The 16,991-nt window shown below is 41.4% G+C and overlaps 1 protein-coding gene across 1 annotated transcript; it reads right to left on the bottom strand.

The window, feature by feature from the left end:
* Positions 1–3,689: 3,689 nt before the first annotated feature.
* zgc:73226 (BCL2/adenovirus E1B 19 kDa protein-interacting protein 3) lies at positions 3,690–9,790 on the bottom strand. Its single transcript, XM_006796740.3, has 6 exons — positions 9,580–9,790; positions 6,712–6,862; positions 6,369–6,450; positions 6,181–6,254; positions 5,396–5,542; positions 3,690–4,464 (listed from the first exon to the last, which is right to left on the bottom strand). The coding sequence occupies exons 1-6, from the start codon at positions 9,620–9,622 to the stop codon at positions 4,416–4,418; spliced, it is 546 nt and encodes a 181-aa protein (XP_006796803.1). The 5' UTR covers positions 9,623–9,790; the 3' UTR covers positions 3,690–4,415.
* Positions 9,791–16,991: the final 7,201 nt, after the last annotated feature.

Raw genomic sequence — 16,991 nt, 5'->3', positions numbered from 1 at the left:
ACGAGCACAAGGCGAACACGTGTGTTTGGGTACATGACAGGTAGAAAGAAAACAAATTCTTCTCGCACACAAAAGAGCTTCTTTCACTCACCCTGTTCCACATCGAACGCTTGTCACATTTCAGGCTTATTAGACAAATTGCTTCTATTTGCTCAAGAGTGACAGGAAGAATGGAAAAATGCATAAAACCCAAAACAAAAACGTTGCTGTCAGTGCATTCATCGTGCCTACTGAATGCCAAATTACATCTGAAGAGAGACGCAGCGACTCTCTTCTACAAACACTCAGTGAAGCAAATATCAAATATTGGAGATGAATGTGTTTATTCCACATGAGTGTAACTATTTAAGCCCACACAATGCAAACAGAAAAAAAGGTTTTTCATTCCTGTGTGGGAGTGTTCGCGGGTCCGGTAAGCTGTGTGTGGTTATGTGTCTGCTATTTGACTACGTCATTGTGTTCTGTGGAATTATAACCTACTGTCCCTCATTATGAGTGGCGCACGAGGGGGAAGCGGGCCACATGTGGTAAAGCAATGTTACTTGAGATGGAGGCTCAAATTAGTGACCTTGTTTTAAAGTTAAGGCGCAGACGCCGTGCTAGTTCAACTGGATTCTTTTGTTGTGTCCAAACTCTTCGAAACTGGACTCTCTATTTCCTGTCTAGCTGTATAGGAGGAGGATATAATGGATTTCCCAGAAAGACAGATGTCTGATCTCTGAAGTGTGGTCCAGGAAATGAACAGATTTCTCCCATATTCTGTCTGGGCCTCAGTCTCCTCTCACTTCAAGAACAGGATTTGGATTTTCTTTCGTAACACGCTCAAAGTCATATCTATCACCCTATTCAACATAAATCTCATTGTCTAGTAATATCTTTAAGGAAACGACGTGGAGAAAATGGTGATTTTTATTTTACTTCTTTGATAGTAGTTGTAATTGTTACCATCTTGAGGGAGGATATTACAGGGCTGACAGATCTTAACGCAGTCCTGTCCTATAAAGAAGCCATGGAGGATCACACCAAAATAGGATGAAGCTGTGTGGGAACACGGTGATTTACAACAGCCAGTGCCACCTGTGGCTGCTTGTTTGTCCAAATAACAAGATAAACGGCTTAGGGGGTTGAACCAGGGACAATCCACAGGACTAAATTAACAGTCTAAAGAACAGTTCAGGTGTGCCACTTCTCTGATTTTCTTCTTTTCACAGAGTTTTGTATCGTTTGATGTCAACTGACAAGGCAAGAAACAATTATGTGGGTTGCAAAGGAGCCAATAGTTTAGAAGCCTTATCTAAATCTCTCCCACCCTGAGGGACATGCTCTTGGTCAGTCACCCACATAGGTTCATACAGACATTATCCACATAATAAGATTTTGTGCAGACATGGATGTATTTTGTGTTACTTTGTGTTAAAGTATTTCACCTTTTTACTCTACGGCGTTTTGTTTACTTTAATTTCAGATTAAAATATAGACCTCCTGGTTGCTGAGCTAAAGCCAGGAGGTTATTGGAGAGAATCTGCCATGTGTTTTCTCCATCTTCTCTCCAGTGTCCTGTCTCAAAAAAGAACCCCCAAAACAGAAACCTACCAATAAAATACATCAAACTGTGTTATCTGTTTAAGATTTTACTGATCTTATGCGTAGAAGAGATAAAGAAGGCACCGTGATGGAAGAACAGGAAGAAACAGATTCTGGATGCATCCAATCTTCAGAAGAAGACCTCAGCAGGGAGAATCTGATTGTGTGATCCAGCAGTCGGAGCTGTATCACAGCAGCTTTATATACATTTCAGGATGTGAGTGGGGGCAGTTTGAGCTCTTGTTAGGAGAGATGGGACCAAATCTGAGGAGGCAGCGAAATCATTTCAGAGAGTCAGTTGACCCGGAGTAGCGTCTAGCTGTTTGTCTGAGGTATTGCACCAGTTTCACTAGTATTTCTCTTGTTGACAAATCCAGCGATTGGACTCTTAGATCTGGTTATTTTGATTCAAAATATAGGAAAACTTGGGCTTGGTTAAAAAAAATGTCACAAATTCGTCAGATGAAATTACATGGTCACTGTTAAAAGCTGCAAATAGAATAGGTGAAAAATATTTTTGACCCAAGTAATATTAGCTGGTTTTACGTGTCTGGTATGTAAAGGCCTTTAGGGTTTGCATGACCACTTAGACCTCAGAGGGTGACGCAGCTATGGTAGCATAGTGACCACGCCCCTAATAATGCAAAATTTAGACCTTAATACAATTTAGAGAACTGTAATAGGAACAATTCAACCCTTCTACAGTTGTCATGAAGGAAAGTATCAGCTCTACAGACTGAACAGTTTTGGTGCACATTTGACTTACCTTTTGAGGTTGTTGCTTGAGCGGTGATTTGGTTACATTCACAATGCACGTGGCACTAAGAAATAGCCTTCAACCACTGGGAGCCTTTGCAAGCTCTATTATAATGTTTTTTTGCATGAATAATTTCAGCCCCGAATTATAATTTGCTGTTGTGAAATGAGATCTTTTCATGGTTATATTATTACTTGCTGCTAATGCTGCTAAGCTCATTCCATTTACCACGATGGATAGAACAAAAATTTAAACTTGCTTTTTTATTTATACAAGCTCCAACACACTTGAATTACTATGCTGTGTGACAAATTCATTTATGTCAAAGATGATGAATGGGCATTTCCCGAGCACGTGCATCCACCTCGTTCATGAACTAAGCGTTTCCTTTTGCGCTGTTGAGTAAAACTGGTGCCAAAACATGCACCAGTAACTACCCATAGATTGCTTGGGCGTGTTATGTGTTTTGGGGTCTGTGAATGGAAACCAGGTGCTCTTGTGCTCTGCCAAAGCAGGTCTGTTGATGCATCGTCAGCTTGGTGTGTCTAGAAGTTGCTTGCTGTGCTCATTAGCTCAGCAGGACCCCTCACATCAAACGCTCTAAAATGGCTGATAAAGTAATTGTGCTTGGTCAGGCTGGACAGACAACAAATGGGACACGTTTATGTCCAAGGCAACTGTGCAAAACCCTGGTGGCTTCTCAGACCCAGCCCCACCCCACCATTCAAAATCCAAGCCAGCTATTTTTACGACATGTTAAGAGGAAACGGCTTTTTAGTTTATGGGAAGGCAATAAAATGTCAAATCCTAGATGGGTCAAAGCAGCAACTTGTTTTAAAAAAAAAATAGGAAAGAGGGTGACTTATGTGAGGTAAGAATGACAAAGGCAGATGTCATAAGGCTTCTGGAAGGTTTCGGTTAGACAAGAGAAAGAGTGCTCACTGGGGAACAATGTGCTTAAGGAGCACCGGTGGCATACACACCAAAGAGCTCATCAGGACAAACAAACAAAGTCATTAGCAGTGATTTACCTCATATGGAAACAGGAATCAATTTTAAACAGATGCTGCGGTTCATTTGCAGGTTGTTAACATCACAGTAGGTTTTAAAAGTCTTGTTGTTGTTGTTGCTGCTGCTGTTGTCTCTGCATGCCTGCAAATAATCTCCAGACTACCAAAGCATAGAAACGTACACATACAGTGGCCAACGCTTACTTCAGCACATCTCTGTGCTTTGCTGGCTAAAAATTCTTCACTTTCCCCACATGTATTAGAAAAGACGAGCATGTGTACAATACATGCTGTCAGGGTGAGAGCAGAGGAGAGGAATAAAAGACCCGAGAGACACATTAAGGTTTGGAGGAGTGAAGTTTAATGGGATCGTGATTGCCTTTGTCGGAGGTCAAATATTTAATGGGTTTACGGGACAAAAAGCACAACCAGAGCCTCTCCTACATTCACTCAGCCAACTAGAAGTCCCTACATTAGATTCACCATCAGGCCGACCAAAAAAAAGAAAAAAGGAAAGAGCTGAGAACCGCTTTAAGCAGCTCAGTCTTACAGAGGATCATTACTTCTGACAAATGACAGACATTTTGCTTTTTCAAAGGTTGGGTGAATGGGTATCGCACATTATCCTTTTCATTTTGTCGGAACACACCGTTCCCAACAAACCGTTTTCATCTCCTCCCATCAAAGGGATTTATTATTCTAGCTGAGTAGAATTCTCTTTTCCTCTCTTCTTTTGTGTCAGGAAAACTACCCCCCCCTCTGATTACACTCCCGATTAGCTGGTTGAGATCAGTGTTACTTTGCGGGAGAGTAAAAGTGACCTCAGTCTGACTCACTGGTCGGCAGCCATCTGCTCCCAGGGCCCTATGAAATGCACAGACAACAAAGAGGCTGACAGAAAAGACAGAGTACTGCTGGATAGATAGAGAGACAGGTACAGACAGGCAAGGTCCTATTTTAGCCCCGTGACAAAGAAAGGAGGCAAATTAGTGCAGTAGAGAGGGTGGACTTTGACCTTATTGGCCACACTGTTAGCAAATAGGGGCACTGGAGTATAGTTGCTGTCACAGCGTACTGGTGGTGGATGCAGCCAATCGCTTTCCTATGTAGATCCTAAAAAGGAAAAAAACCCCAAAAAAAAACAGGAATCAATGATTGATCCTTGCTATAGCTCTTGGACCCAGTCACACAGGCAGGGAGACTGTTAAGCAAGCACTTCGCAACTGCTGATCATGAGGATAAAATATGTATTCCCCAACATGTTGGAAAGTGATTGGGGGAAGTTGCAGAATACTGCTAGGTAAATTTGGTTGCAAAGAGAAAACCTCTCTGTGATTGCTTTGGTTGCTAACATATTTTATTTTGCATGTAAGATGCCGACTTGTCTGCAAACATTTGCTAACTAACCAATCAGTAACAGTGGAACTGCAAAAACTGTGACAGAACGGGACAGAGACCCTTTAAAATACAAAAATAAATGTGCCTTTTGAAACATTTTGGTTTCAGCAAAAGGGAAAAATGGTTCTTTGAAAGTTATTTGTTTCCAGTTTGCATCACATTGTTTCAGTGTGTGCAGACAAATCAGCATCTTCCATGCAAACTACAGGAGACCATGGCAATCTGCTAGCAACCGAAGCAATCACAGAAAGGTTTTGGTGCAGCATCTTCTTTGTGATTAAATTTTCCTAGTAACTCACAAATCAACCGGCTGTAGTATACGTATTTTTTGACACCCGATGTATCAAATAAGTGAAGGCTATAACTCAGAAACTAAGGGCACTGCATTATCATAAGGTAGCAACTTGTCAGTGAAAAGGTAGACCCTCCCTACCGTTAACTTGTCTCAAGCTTGTTTTTCTTACATCTATAGCTTCAGCTGCACATCAGCAACCTCATTTTAAAACCACTTAGAAGGGCACACAGGAGTCAACTCTTTGATCGCTTTCTTAATTTGCACACTTTCCAAACTCTACCAGGATGAGAAGCATCCAGTTATTTAGTTAAGTATTACCAAGAGTGTCAAGTTTATGTGAATGAATCTCACCCGACTCCAAGCGTGAGAAGGTGTGAAGCCAGCAGCGAGGGAACAAGAATGAGGAGAACATCGGAGGAGAAGATGCCTCTCTTCATCACCTCTGTCTTTCTGACACTGAGGGAGCTCTGCTGCTTCGGGTGCTGAAACACAAACTCTCTGCAGAGAAGGAAGAGAGAGGCGTCGGAGATAAGAGATGCGGAAGCACGGAGATTGAAAGGCGTTGGGGGGGGGGAATAAAAATAAACAGAGATAATGAGAGCACAAGAGAGAAGCCTGAGAATACAAGAAAGAAACTGAGAGCCTGAGAACTGCTACCTGTCAAACAGGCTTATTTTATTGCAGGAGATTAAATGTCAAGTGCGGCAGCATAAATAAAAATGAAAGCGATTCATGGGCTTCAAAGGTATAATCCAACTAAATTAAAAAAACAAAAAAAACAAAACAATGTGCTATTGAAATGTTTTGTGAGTAAAACAGGCTTTTTATAAACACACAAACACACCAAAACAAACAAACAAAAAGCTTATTTTTGTTTACTTATACTTGTATGCATATTTAGAGGGCATACTGCCAGGGTGACGTCATGAATCTTGGCTGGTTCGTGTTACAATTCATTTTTTCTAAAATGTATTATTTTTTTAAACTAGAAAGAATCTTTTAATTATGTACCTCTGAAGGCGCGGGCCTCGAGTCACCTGCTGTCAGTCTTTAAGCCAAACTAAGCTACTTGCCTGCTGGAGTAAATCATCACAGCAGGAATAAATAACAGTAACATTCAAAGGAGCTAGGCTTACTTCGGTGGCATGTTTTCAGGTCTACTGGACCAATCCCACACCCAGTCAGTGTCCACCCGTCGCTCACCTTCCTCCTGAACGCAACAAGAATCAGATGATGTTGAATAATTTTAAAAAATTATATATTTTTTGATGTCTTTATCTGATAAATATTAACCATGTCTCTGTGTTCAAATGAAAACCAGCACCTGTATAGTGACACAGTCACTGTCGTGCTCACTGGTGGGTCTTGGTGAGCCGGTGGACTGTGGAGTCGTCGCCTGTGGAGGACTGTGGATTAAAAAAAACCAACAAGTAAACTTGTACGAGGTGGGTGCGGTCTGGAGAAACAATCAAGCTGCAGCGTGATAATTTTACAGCCCAACAAACAAGAACAGAAAAAGCAAACACGCCGTGGAAAACAAGCAAAGTTCCTCTGAGCACAAAACAAACCTCATTACTGTGCAAATCACTTCTACACCTCACTGTGCAGCTCGCCCGCCCCAAACTCCCCAAACAAAACAAGTTCGTGCTAACAAACTGCATCATTACCTGTCTCTACTCCGCTCGCACTCCAGCTGTGCCTCCAGGAGGATCCTCTCCAGCTCCCCCTGCAGGGCGGTGGAAACGCTGTCCTGCGGCCCTGTCAGGCTCTCTCTGCGGCTCACGGCTGCAATCAGCTCCTCCAGCTCGACCCAGGAGCCTGACAAGGAAAGAGGAGGGCAAGCTGAGAGTTTGTGCTGACGCTCAGGTGTCGGTAAGAAGGAGAAAAAAACAATGCTTCTCAGTACACCTATATTAGATTTCTAATAAGCCAAGAAGGAGTCAGGATGTGCAAACTCATTTTTAATGTTCTATGCAATGATGCAGTTACCCCACACTTTCTCCTGATTCTTTTATTTATACTTGCCATTAACGTGACTTAAGTCATTTGATTACCCTACTATATTATGCAGATTACTTCAGCTTTATTGTCATAATGACATATTCAGATTATTTTTACTGCCGGTTAACTGATCCTAACCCGCTTCCGAAGCAAATTTCACACTGCATTACTGATGCACGTTTTTAGGTCCTTCCTAGAACTCTAATCTCTTTAGTGCCGAGTGGGCAGTGAATGGACAGGTGTGTGTCGTTGTCCACTGACGTGGAGATTTAGAAGCTGCCCCGCGGATGTCCTGACATGACACTCGATGACCTCAGAATCACAGAGCTCGTGGCTGGATAGAGACACGCTGAGCCGCGTCCAAAAAACACACATATTATCATATGGCGTATATAAACAGTGAGAGCGAGACAGAGTGTGCCTGCTTCTTCCCATCAATGAGTGCTGAAAACATAAACTGCATATGAATGAATGGACACGGGGGCGGGGTTTGGTGATCGGGCACAGGAGCAGCAAGGGATTTACACATGCACACACATATACACACATGCATGCTGGCATGTTGTACGGTGTGCGCGCTCCCTCAGCTAAACAGTGGGGCAGGGCTAACTCAGCCTGACAGCATGCTTGCTTACGCAAGAACTTATTTCTGTGAGAGATTAGCCATTCACCCTCTCCCTTCCTCTAGCTGTTTCTCCCTTGTCATGCTGCCCCACATCTCTCGGACAGAGGCAGCACTTACGAAACAGTTCCCCTCATTTACCTACCAAAGTATCCTTCCTCATCTGACCTCTCTGATTGTCACTTTACCTGGTTTATGACGCTTTATAACAAGAGGCGGTGGAAGCATGAGCAGGCACGGTGCTGAAGGGGGTGGAAGCAAGGGATGGGGGGAAGGGAGGGCAGAGGAAACTGTGCCATTGCCCTAGTTATTTTCCTACAGAGGGGAGTTGTGACGTAACAGCTGCCTTGTTGGCTGCCTTATCTATGTGATGCCACTCTGCAGCACTAAATCAGTTTCTATGGCGCAGTCCTGTACACATTCATCTGTGCCGCTGCCAAATCAGCTTTATGTAATGTGGAGCCAGGATGTGAAAAGACTCAATGAACTGCAGCACAACAGATTAATTTGTGCTCTGCTAGGATGAGAATGACTGTTTCCATTTTAGGGCCAAGAAAAAGAAACAAAAATTAGGGTGTGAGGTGCAGTTTGAAAGAGCGGCTGCAGGGCAATCAGATTATTTTTGGACAGCACGGGAGATTCAGATTTTGTTTGTCTTTCTAGAATTGAATAAAAAGTTACCTTTAAAGCAGCTGTGTCCTATTCATGTGGATGTAAAAATCAAAAAAAAGATAAATAAAATATGAAAATATGAAAATATGGTTGCATTTATATTTTTGAATGTATTGATACAGACAATAATTGTGATTCTTTTTACATTTAAAAAGGCTGTGATAGAAACGGGCATGGAGACCCTGAAATAAAGTGGGAAAGAAGATCAATACCTAGCTAGCTAACTATTAATGAAATGTGAAGACACGGACTGGTACTTATATAACACTTTTCTACCTTAATCGAGTACTCAAAATGCTTTTTTACTACAACCAATCACACACACATTCATACAAGCACTTTTACATATCTAAGCACCTTGTTTAAAATTGACAGACACTCACAGTCCAATGGATTCATTGTGGACAACTCATCCACATGCGGACTCAAATAGTCAGGGATCGAACCACCAAGCTTCCAGTTGGTAGGCAACCCACTCTACCTTCCCTGTTAGCAAGAAATGTGAGGGAAATATGTTTATGTTTTGTGTGTGTGAAAGTAAAAAAAATGCTGGTGGATATATTGGATTATTGGATTTTGAAATTACCATCTGATGGATTTTCAGTTTTGGCCTGAAATCAAATATTTGTCAAACTGATCTTTTATTATTTAGTTATTTATTTAGTAAACAACCTGCACATCAGTGATTTCCATACATCACTCACTGTACAGCTCCCAATTACAGTGATCCACATGTTTTACCCAGCATCCTCTCTTCCAAGCAATGTGCAGCCAGCTAAGTGGAGCTATAAGTATCAGAAAATCTCCGCAGCTTAATTGGCTTACAGAGATACAAACAGGTGAGTCAGGGAATCCATTTACACAGTGACAGTAACGACAATGACAACTATAAAACTGCCTGTGCCTTGTTTCCGTCTGTGGCCTCTTCTCACACCTGCTCTCCTAGTCTGACAGGCTGTTAGTATCTTGTCTCCATTGATAAGCAGCCACGGCTGGCTAGCTCTTCATTCAAACACACTGAGGGAATGAATGTGCTCATTGCCTGAAATGTTTTGCCCACACACTGTTGACATTTGCATCGTGAAATTGGAGTATAAATCGACCCATGCGCACGCAAAATTAATTTACAGCCTGTTTAAGGTATGCAACAATCGGCTACAGATACGCTATTAAAAGGCAAATAGTTAACAGTGATGACGTAACAAAGAAACGGCCTGGTCCATGTGCCACCATCACTCACCGTAGAGTCCGTCCTCTGGCGTCTGCGAGCCGGACAGAGACATGTTTGAACGCTGGGGAGAGGCTGGAGAAAGAGCTCGGAGAGATGCTGACACTGACCCAGGAGGACAAGCAGGTGCAAAGCCGGTCTCTACCCTGTACACGTTACCCTCAGTCACTCTGCGTTGTTGTGTTGTTGTGTAGTCTAAAAATGACACCGGGCACCGACGCAGCGCTAATCCGCTCCCCGTGCCCTCCCTTCCCCGCGCGCACCCCCTCCCTCTCCGCTTTCCCACGTGTCAAGAAGGAAGAGGTAAACAAACAGACTGTGCAGCTTAACATCGCACATAGATGGATAGATAGTCCTGAGCACCTATTCAAACTGCGCCTACCATTCTCACCATTAATGATCTGTTAGGAGCAGTTACTAGGTAATTAGTATCTATACCAACGCTGGTGTGGGTACTAGATCAATGCTACAAGATAAGATTGATACTTTGTTTCTATCCTCTAGGTTCAGTATGTAGCCCACTGAATTGGATTAAATTAATTCTTTTTTTGGAAATGAAAAAATATACCTCAAACATGCGCTGTAAAAAAAATGTCTGAAACTTTTTGTGTACATCTATTTTGTATTGTCAACAAAAGTATTTAAACAACAGAAGTTGACCCACAATCCTAATATATAAAATAATAATAATCTTCTCATAAGTTGTGCCCCATTACTCTGCTCTGCATAAGTTGAACTATTGTTAGCATTGGCATGGCTATTGTTATCAGAAATTCTTGTCGTGTATTTATTGGTATCTGATCAATACCAATATTTGCAATATCGTACAGCACTAGCAATTATTTACAGGGAGAATGAACAAAAGTAAAACATTTTATGTGTTAATGACTGTAAAACAACAAATATGACATTGGCCTTGAGCACAGTGTGGGTAATGGTAAAGACCCACTGGGTGATCACTGTGTGCAAGAGTCACTAAACTCTGATCGATACTGTAGGAGGAGTAGCAGGTCTTGTAAACTGTGGACAGATGGACGTGGATGCAACATTGTATCAACTCAATGGGCCACAATGAGCTGAAAGCCCAAGACCGCAGTCTGTTAAGTTAACACAAAGCAAGTAGTGACCTCTGGACTCAAAGTGCTTGAATAAATACTTAAACTGATGGCGATGCCAATCAACCAGCCAACACTTGATTGTATTGGGCAGAGGTCAACAGTCTAGTATTGTTACAGGTGGAAATTCTACCCATGTTGGCTTTGTTGTAAATTTTAAAGATTAATGCAGCAAATGACTTTCTAGAGGGACTAAATACTGAAAGTAATGCATTACATTTTCTAAAAGTACTTTGTAGTAGATTTTTATCAACACTTAGATACAGAAATACAGTGAAAAAGTGTTAGCCCCCTTCATGTTTTCTTTGTGTATATTTGTTGCAATTACATTTTTCATTTTTTTTATTATTAGACAAAGTTAACTGGCAGTGTCTCCATTAGCAGTGTATTTAGAGTTAGATAGTACTTGACAGCATCTTGGATGCCACGGTTTTTCTGTGGATTACTTCTGCCTCTTCATGTAGGCCCACAGTGACTTCACGATGCCCAAAACGGACTCCGTGGTGGTGATGCCATCTGTTGCAAAACTCCTTGCTCTTCTTGTGGCTTAAATTCAGTCTGTATATTTGCACTCATTTATGGGACACTTTAGCTATTGTGATGGATAAAGGTCTAAACTTTTGCACAGCACCTCATTTCAGTAAGCTGAATTGTAGGCCTGTTCTTCATGTCATGCTTTGAGACTCTTTCAAAGCAAATACTTTTAACTATTGTTTTACTTTGTAAAAGATGATTAAGTATAATTTTCTTGGTTCTGGGAACAGACTCTTACCTTCCTCTGGAGATTTTGATTTATATCACCTTAATTCTGCACGAGAGCAGTTTATTTGTTGGATGCATGGATGGATTATAGAACAATGGGCCAATTGGCACAGGCATGCAAAGGCGTTTCCTTTCTTCCTTCCCACGCGTACAGATATGCATCATTTGTAGGCATTTTGTAAATCTTTTAGTATTTTGCATTAAGTGCTGCTGTTGGTTTAAAAAAATCCGCTTACTCAGCCATTATAATAATGCAGATTTTTAATGAGAGTGTACTGCATTGTAGGAAATGGACTGGAATTTATATAGTGCTTTTATATTCTTACTGACCAAGTGGTTTAGACTACAGGTCACAATGCTTTCTTCTATATGCTGTAAGCACTTTATTTACATTGCATCCACACTCAATTTAGAATCAACAATTACTGTGTGTAGAAACTGTACAAAGGCCCCAGCCAGGGTTTGAACCAGGAGCTGGAAGATGTGAATGACAAACAGCATGAAGAGTGAGTGGACATCCTTAATTTTCACAGAGCTCTTTGAGTTTACAATGGGTTATAGCAGCGGTCCCCAACCTTTTTTGCGCCCCGGACCGGTTTATGCCCGACAATATTTTCACGGACCGGCCTTTAAGGTGTCGCGGATAAATACAACAAAATAAAACTAGTACCGGTACCGAAAAAAAGAAAATTTATTCATAACACACGTGAAAAGACCAAGGAAAACCGAGTAAACGATAAAAACAATAAAAAAATAACGCTGAAAACTGATAAAAACCCTGAAAACTATACATTTCACACCTGAACCTCAACTCTCGCGGCCCGGTACCAAACGACTCACGGACCGGTACCGGTCCGAGGCCCGGGAGTTGGGGACCGCTGGGTTATAGGTTATAGGTCATTTAATTTTAAGGGGACACTGTCCTTCTTTTTTATTCTCTTTTATTTTTTTCATCATTTCTTTCTTTCTATTAAAATAATCCAGGCTATTGATATGTTTTATCCATTTGTTTTTTTCTTGCACCAACAGTTAGTGGTAGAGAAGACCTCAGGGCTTTGAAATTTGTGATAGATGTGATGGTGTCTGAGTTGTAGTTATTTCCTCCTCTGACTCTTCATTGTAGTTTTCTATACTCTAATTTGCCCAGTGTGTGCGCAAATGAAGTCAGCTTCTGATTAGTTTACCTCTGTGGTTACTACAGATACTTTAGATCTTTAGCAACTTAAAATAATTCAACCAAAAGACCTAAACAGTGTTAAATTACCATATGTAATCATGCGATTCTGCGCATTACGAATAAAAACTACATATATTTTTACTGCTACCAGAGGAATTAAGAGCGTGCTGCAAATCAAATGTAGTTGCTTAATTGATCATCATCATGTGTTAGGACCTCTATCAAAACAGGCGCTTTGGCAGTTTGCCACTCTGTAGCGTTCAGGTGTGTGTTGACAAAATGCTACAGTCTTCCCCGGAGTGAACATCGCAGCAAATTCATCCCAAGGTCAGACTGAAATGCTCAGAGACTCCTCAAAAAACCCAAGAGCTACATCTCAAACTCTACAGGCGCCAGTTAGAAGAAGACTGAACAAGTATGGCTTGTTTGGAGGGGTTATCAGGAGAAAACCTCTTTAAAAAAAAACCAAAAAAAACAAACATGGTGGCACAGCTCAGATTTGAAAAGCTGCATCTGAACAAACCACAAGACTTATGGAAAAATGTCCTTTGGACAGATGAGACCAAACTGGAGATGTTTAGCCATAATGCACAGTGCCAAACCAGACATAGCATTTTAGCACAAACACGTCATAATACATGTCAAGCACAGTGGTGAAGAAATGATGATTGGGGATTGTTTCTCAACAAAGTATTCAAGAGTCAAAGAATGTCTGAAAAAGAACAGAACTTCCTAAAGGTTTGTCTACAAGCTACTGAATCATGTGGTGTACTTACTTTTTACAGGACTGTAGTTTACAATAAAGCATTAAATGACTCTTTGTCTCCTCTAAATCCCAGAGCCGTCATAGCTACATAGTCTTTACAACCCAAAAGTGTATCTTGGCTATTTAATCAGACTACTCTGAAGCAGGCAGTCCCCTCCACTGTACTGAATGAACTCAGACTGTGCAAACAGTCTAAATATGCCCCCACTGCTTGTGAAAAATGACACACAAACCTGTTTTGGTTTGAGTCTGGAACGATACAAGTCAGTGGACTAAGGTTTTATGGATTATGCTTATTTTTTTTGTCAGGGATTGTGTGCGAAAAACATGAGGAGGAGGACATGACAGCATCTGCCATCAAACCAGCATCTTTCAGACAACTAGTCCACTTTTATAATCTCCAAGCTACAACAACAGCAACCCCATAAAGTGCCCACCTGTTATTTCCACAAGCCCAAAATAATACTGCAGGCTAAATGCAACAGAGAGAATGCTGGGAAACAATAAGATCTGCCTTTGTTTCTAACTAATGATAGAGTACATGAAAGTAACAGCACACGCACACACTTTTAAAATATGTATGTAGTTAATCTTTGATTTGTGTTACAACTTTCACATTTCAGCCTAAGGAGGCTCATGCAAAATGTCTGCTGTTTGATATTATCTATAACCAAACTAAAATATTTTCAAATACTGGCACATCTGTTATAATTATTGCATTTTTTTTTTCCTATGATAAAATCACAGCTTCATAGGTCTCTAAGATAAGGTCATTGCTCAACTCTAAAAAAAAACACTTCTAACGTCCTCCCTTTTTAATCTTTGGCAAGCTGCACATCCTGGAGAGTCGTCTTTGATGTGCGCCTTAAAAACATCAAATGAAACGGACCAAAGCAGATCAGGGCGTTCATGGTTGCTGCATCATCACTTTATCAGCTACATGTACCTGGAACATAAGGGAAAGAGGGAAAGGGCGAAAAAAGTTTGAATGAATTAAATCAGGAACGTGTGTCAGATTTTTCTGTTTTCTGCTCTGCATCAAATAAACCCCGTGGCCAGTGATTCATCTGTTTCTTTGACATTTCTTTAAGACGCTTGTCGGTACAGACGCTCTGCTGGATTTCATTCATCACAGGAGGATGCGCACAGTCGTGCAAGAAAAGGAAAAAATAATCCTGATCATCACGTTTATTCTGATAGTTGCTAGTAGTTTCTAATTTAGCAAACATAAAGCCCTTGAGTGTCCAATGAGTTAAAAGAGCATTTCGGTGAAATAGATTTGCTTTTCTTTCTTGAATCATTTGGAAAAGTGTATTGTGACGCAACACTGCCCAACACTTTATGAACAACATCCCCACCTGGTGGAAAGAGGCCTTAAAAAGCACCACGTCCCGAGGCAATTTTATTTACCTCTATTAAAGCTAGAGCCGCCACATGCTGCGCGGCATTTCATTGATCCAAGTAAAACTGGTTTAGAGCCTCTAAACTGTTTTGTAAATCACTTTCCAAGACTTATTATTTGAGGGTGGACGTGAGGCCCCAGCATTAGGGATGATGCAATGTTTTGTTAGGGCAACAGCAGTAGCCAGAAACCTCTCGATTTTCACAGTCCATCTTCTCACCCATTTATTATGTTGCCAAGCAGCATTTTCTCTTCTGACCTCCAGCCTTGTTTCGAGACTAGGGGACAGACACGGAAAGTCATTATTCAGCCCAGAAACAAAGCGGGAAAAGTTCTCCTCATCCATCAAAGCAACTAAAGATCTCTGACACTGTCCTGGACATGGCTCAGATCAAAGAGGGAGATGCCAGCTGTACTCAGGTCCGGCAAATGACTTGCCACCTCGTTCATCCATCATGTTTGAAACTGAGATAGCAAAAATAATAAAAGCTTTTCAGGTAATGGCTACAGTTAGATATCACCATTAGACATGCTACCTTGCCTCAAACCTTGTATTAGGCTGTGATTGATGACTTGAGCTGAGTGTACATTATAGGATCTGCTTAAAAGTCTTTTTTTTTGTCTGCAGACACACAAAGGCTGATTAATAAGTGCCACGGGAAACTAGTGGTGTTCCTTTGGTGGCTCTGTAGGTGCTCTCCGAAAACAAGATCTGACTGAGTGCAAGCAGGCCGCCGTTGGATTAGTTTAAATAATAATTACAATCCCCCGTCTCACCCAAGTGCATGGTAACCGTGGGCAGCACAAAGCCAGAGAAAGCCAAGCAAAGGGTTTAAAATGACAGCTCTGTGCAGAATATAAACTTTAGATTAAAATGTAGCTTTGTGCGGCTGTGCTTGGTCACAAACCAAAGTATTTGAATAAAGTGAAATTCTGCTTCATATTAGCACTAGATGGAAAAAGTCAAAGGATCACCACAGTGGAATTTGAAGCTGTGGACTAGCACCAAAAACATGTGGCTCTTTATAAAGCAGTGTGCGCACGGCCTCCATATCTGAAAGTCTCTGAAGCTATAAAGAACTGCTTTTAAGATCTCCTAAAAATGGCTTGACCCTCACGCAACTCATAATCCACAGTGAAGCGCATGAGACTGTAGAGAGCCTCAAACGTCATCAAAATTTAATGGACAATACGCTAAACACCACCTGAAGCTCCGCCAGAAGAAGCTCTTTGTTGTCCGTAAACTCAAGGTCCTCGCTTTAATCAGCAGCCTGCTCTGTCTGTTTAGATGCCTCACTGAGTCTGTCCTCCTGTCATCATCCTCCGCTGCTCCATCTGCCGTTCCACCACGCTGACAGCCGCAGACATTGATTCTAACATTACGAGCTCTTTTAACTCTCGAAGGCGTCAAAGTGGCTTCGGTCGTGCAAATTGAAGCTCTCAATCCAGCGTGCGACCCTGGGTGATCCTTTCAAACACTGTGACACTCTGCTTAAGTACTGGGATGCAGATGTTGAGTGGCAATTTCCAGGGAAAGCAAAAATATATATTTTTTATAGATTAGTCTGTCTGCCAGGAAGTTAAATGCAGTATCTGTAGTAGTGCATGGAGCTGCAAGACTTAGTATTCGCATGTACCCATGCATTATAGTATATTATATCCTGTATGTTGCAGGGGAGTGCCTCTCCATTCAGCTCCACTTGCTCTAAAATCACTGGGAGTCATTATGCACTTTATGCATGTGATTGCACTTTAAATCCATACAGTTCTAGAAAAACAAAAAACAGAGCATCTTAGACATTAGAAGAAAAAAAACCCCAACAAGATTTGCTGGGATGTTAATGTAAGTCTGATCGAGACGGAGGAGATGGGACAAGATAAGTGATCAGAGCTGATAAAATGGGATGAGGTGTCTCAGCCCTGAAGGCATTTAGGTGTAGACTTTATCTCTCTATCGCTGCAGAGTACAGTGGTTTCTGCTGCCTAGCCTCAGGTAATAACAGCCAGTATAGCGATGATAGTTTCGATGTACATTAGTTGGTCAGCACTCCCTCGCCCCACCGAAAAACAAAAAGTGAGCTTGGAACTTTAGACAGGAAAGAAAATGAGGTGAAAAGAAAAAATCTGCGATTGATGTAATACAGGTCGGTGTTTTTTCCTTTTTAATTTGCATGCACAGCACTTATGCATGTTAATCCAGAG

This window comes from Neolamprologus brichardi, chromosome 7 (assembly GCF_056152115.1).
Source record: "Neolamprologus brichardi isolate AB-2024 chromosome 7, ASM5615211v1, whole genome shotgun sequence".
Lineage (NCBI taxonomy): Eukaryota > Metazoa > Chordata > Actinopteri > Cichliformes > Cichlidae > Neolamprologus > Neolamprologus brichardi.
Note: the sequence above shows the minus strand (reverse complement) of the source record. Positions and strands in the feature narration are given on the sequence as shown.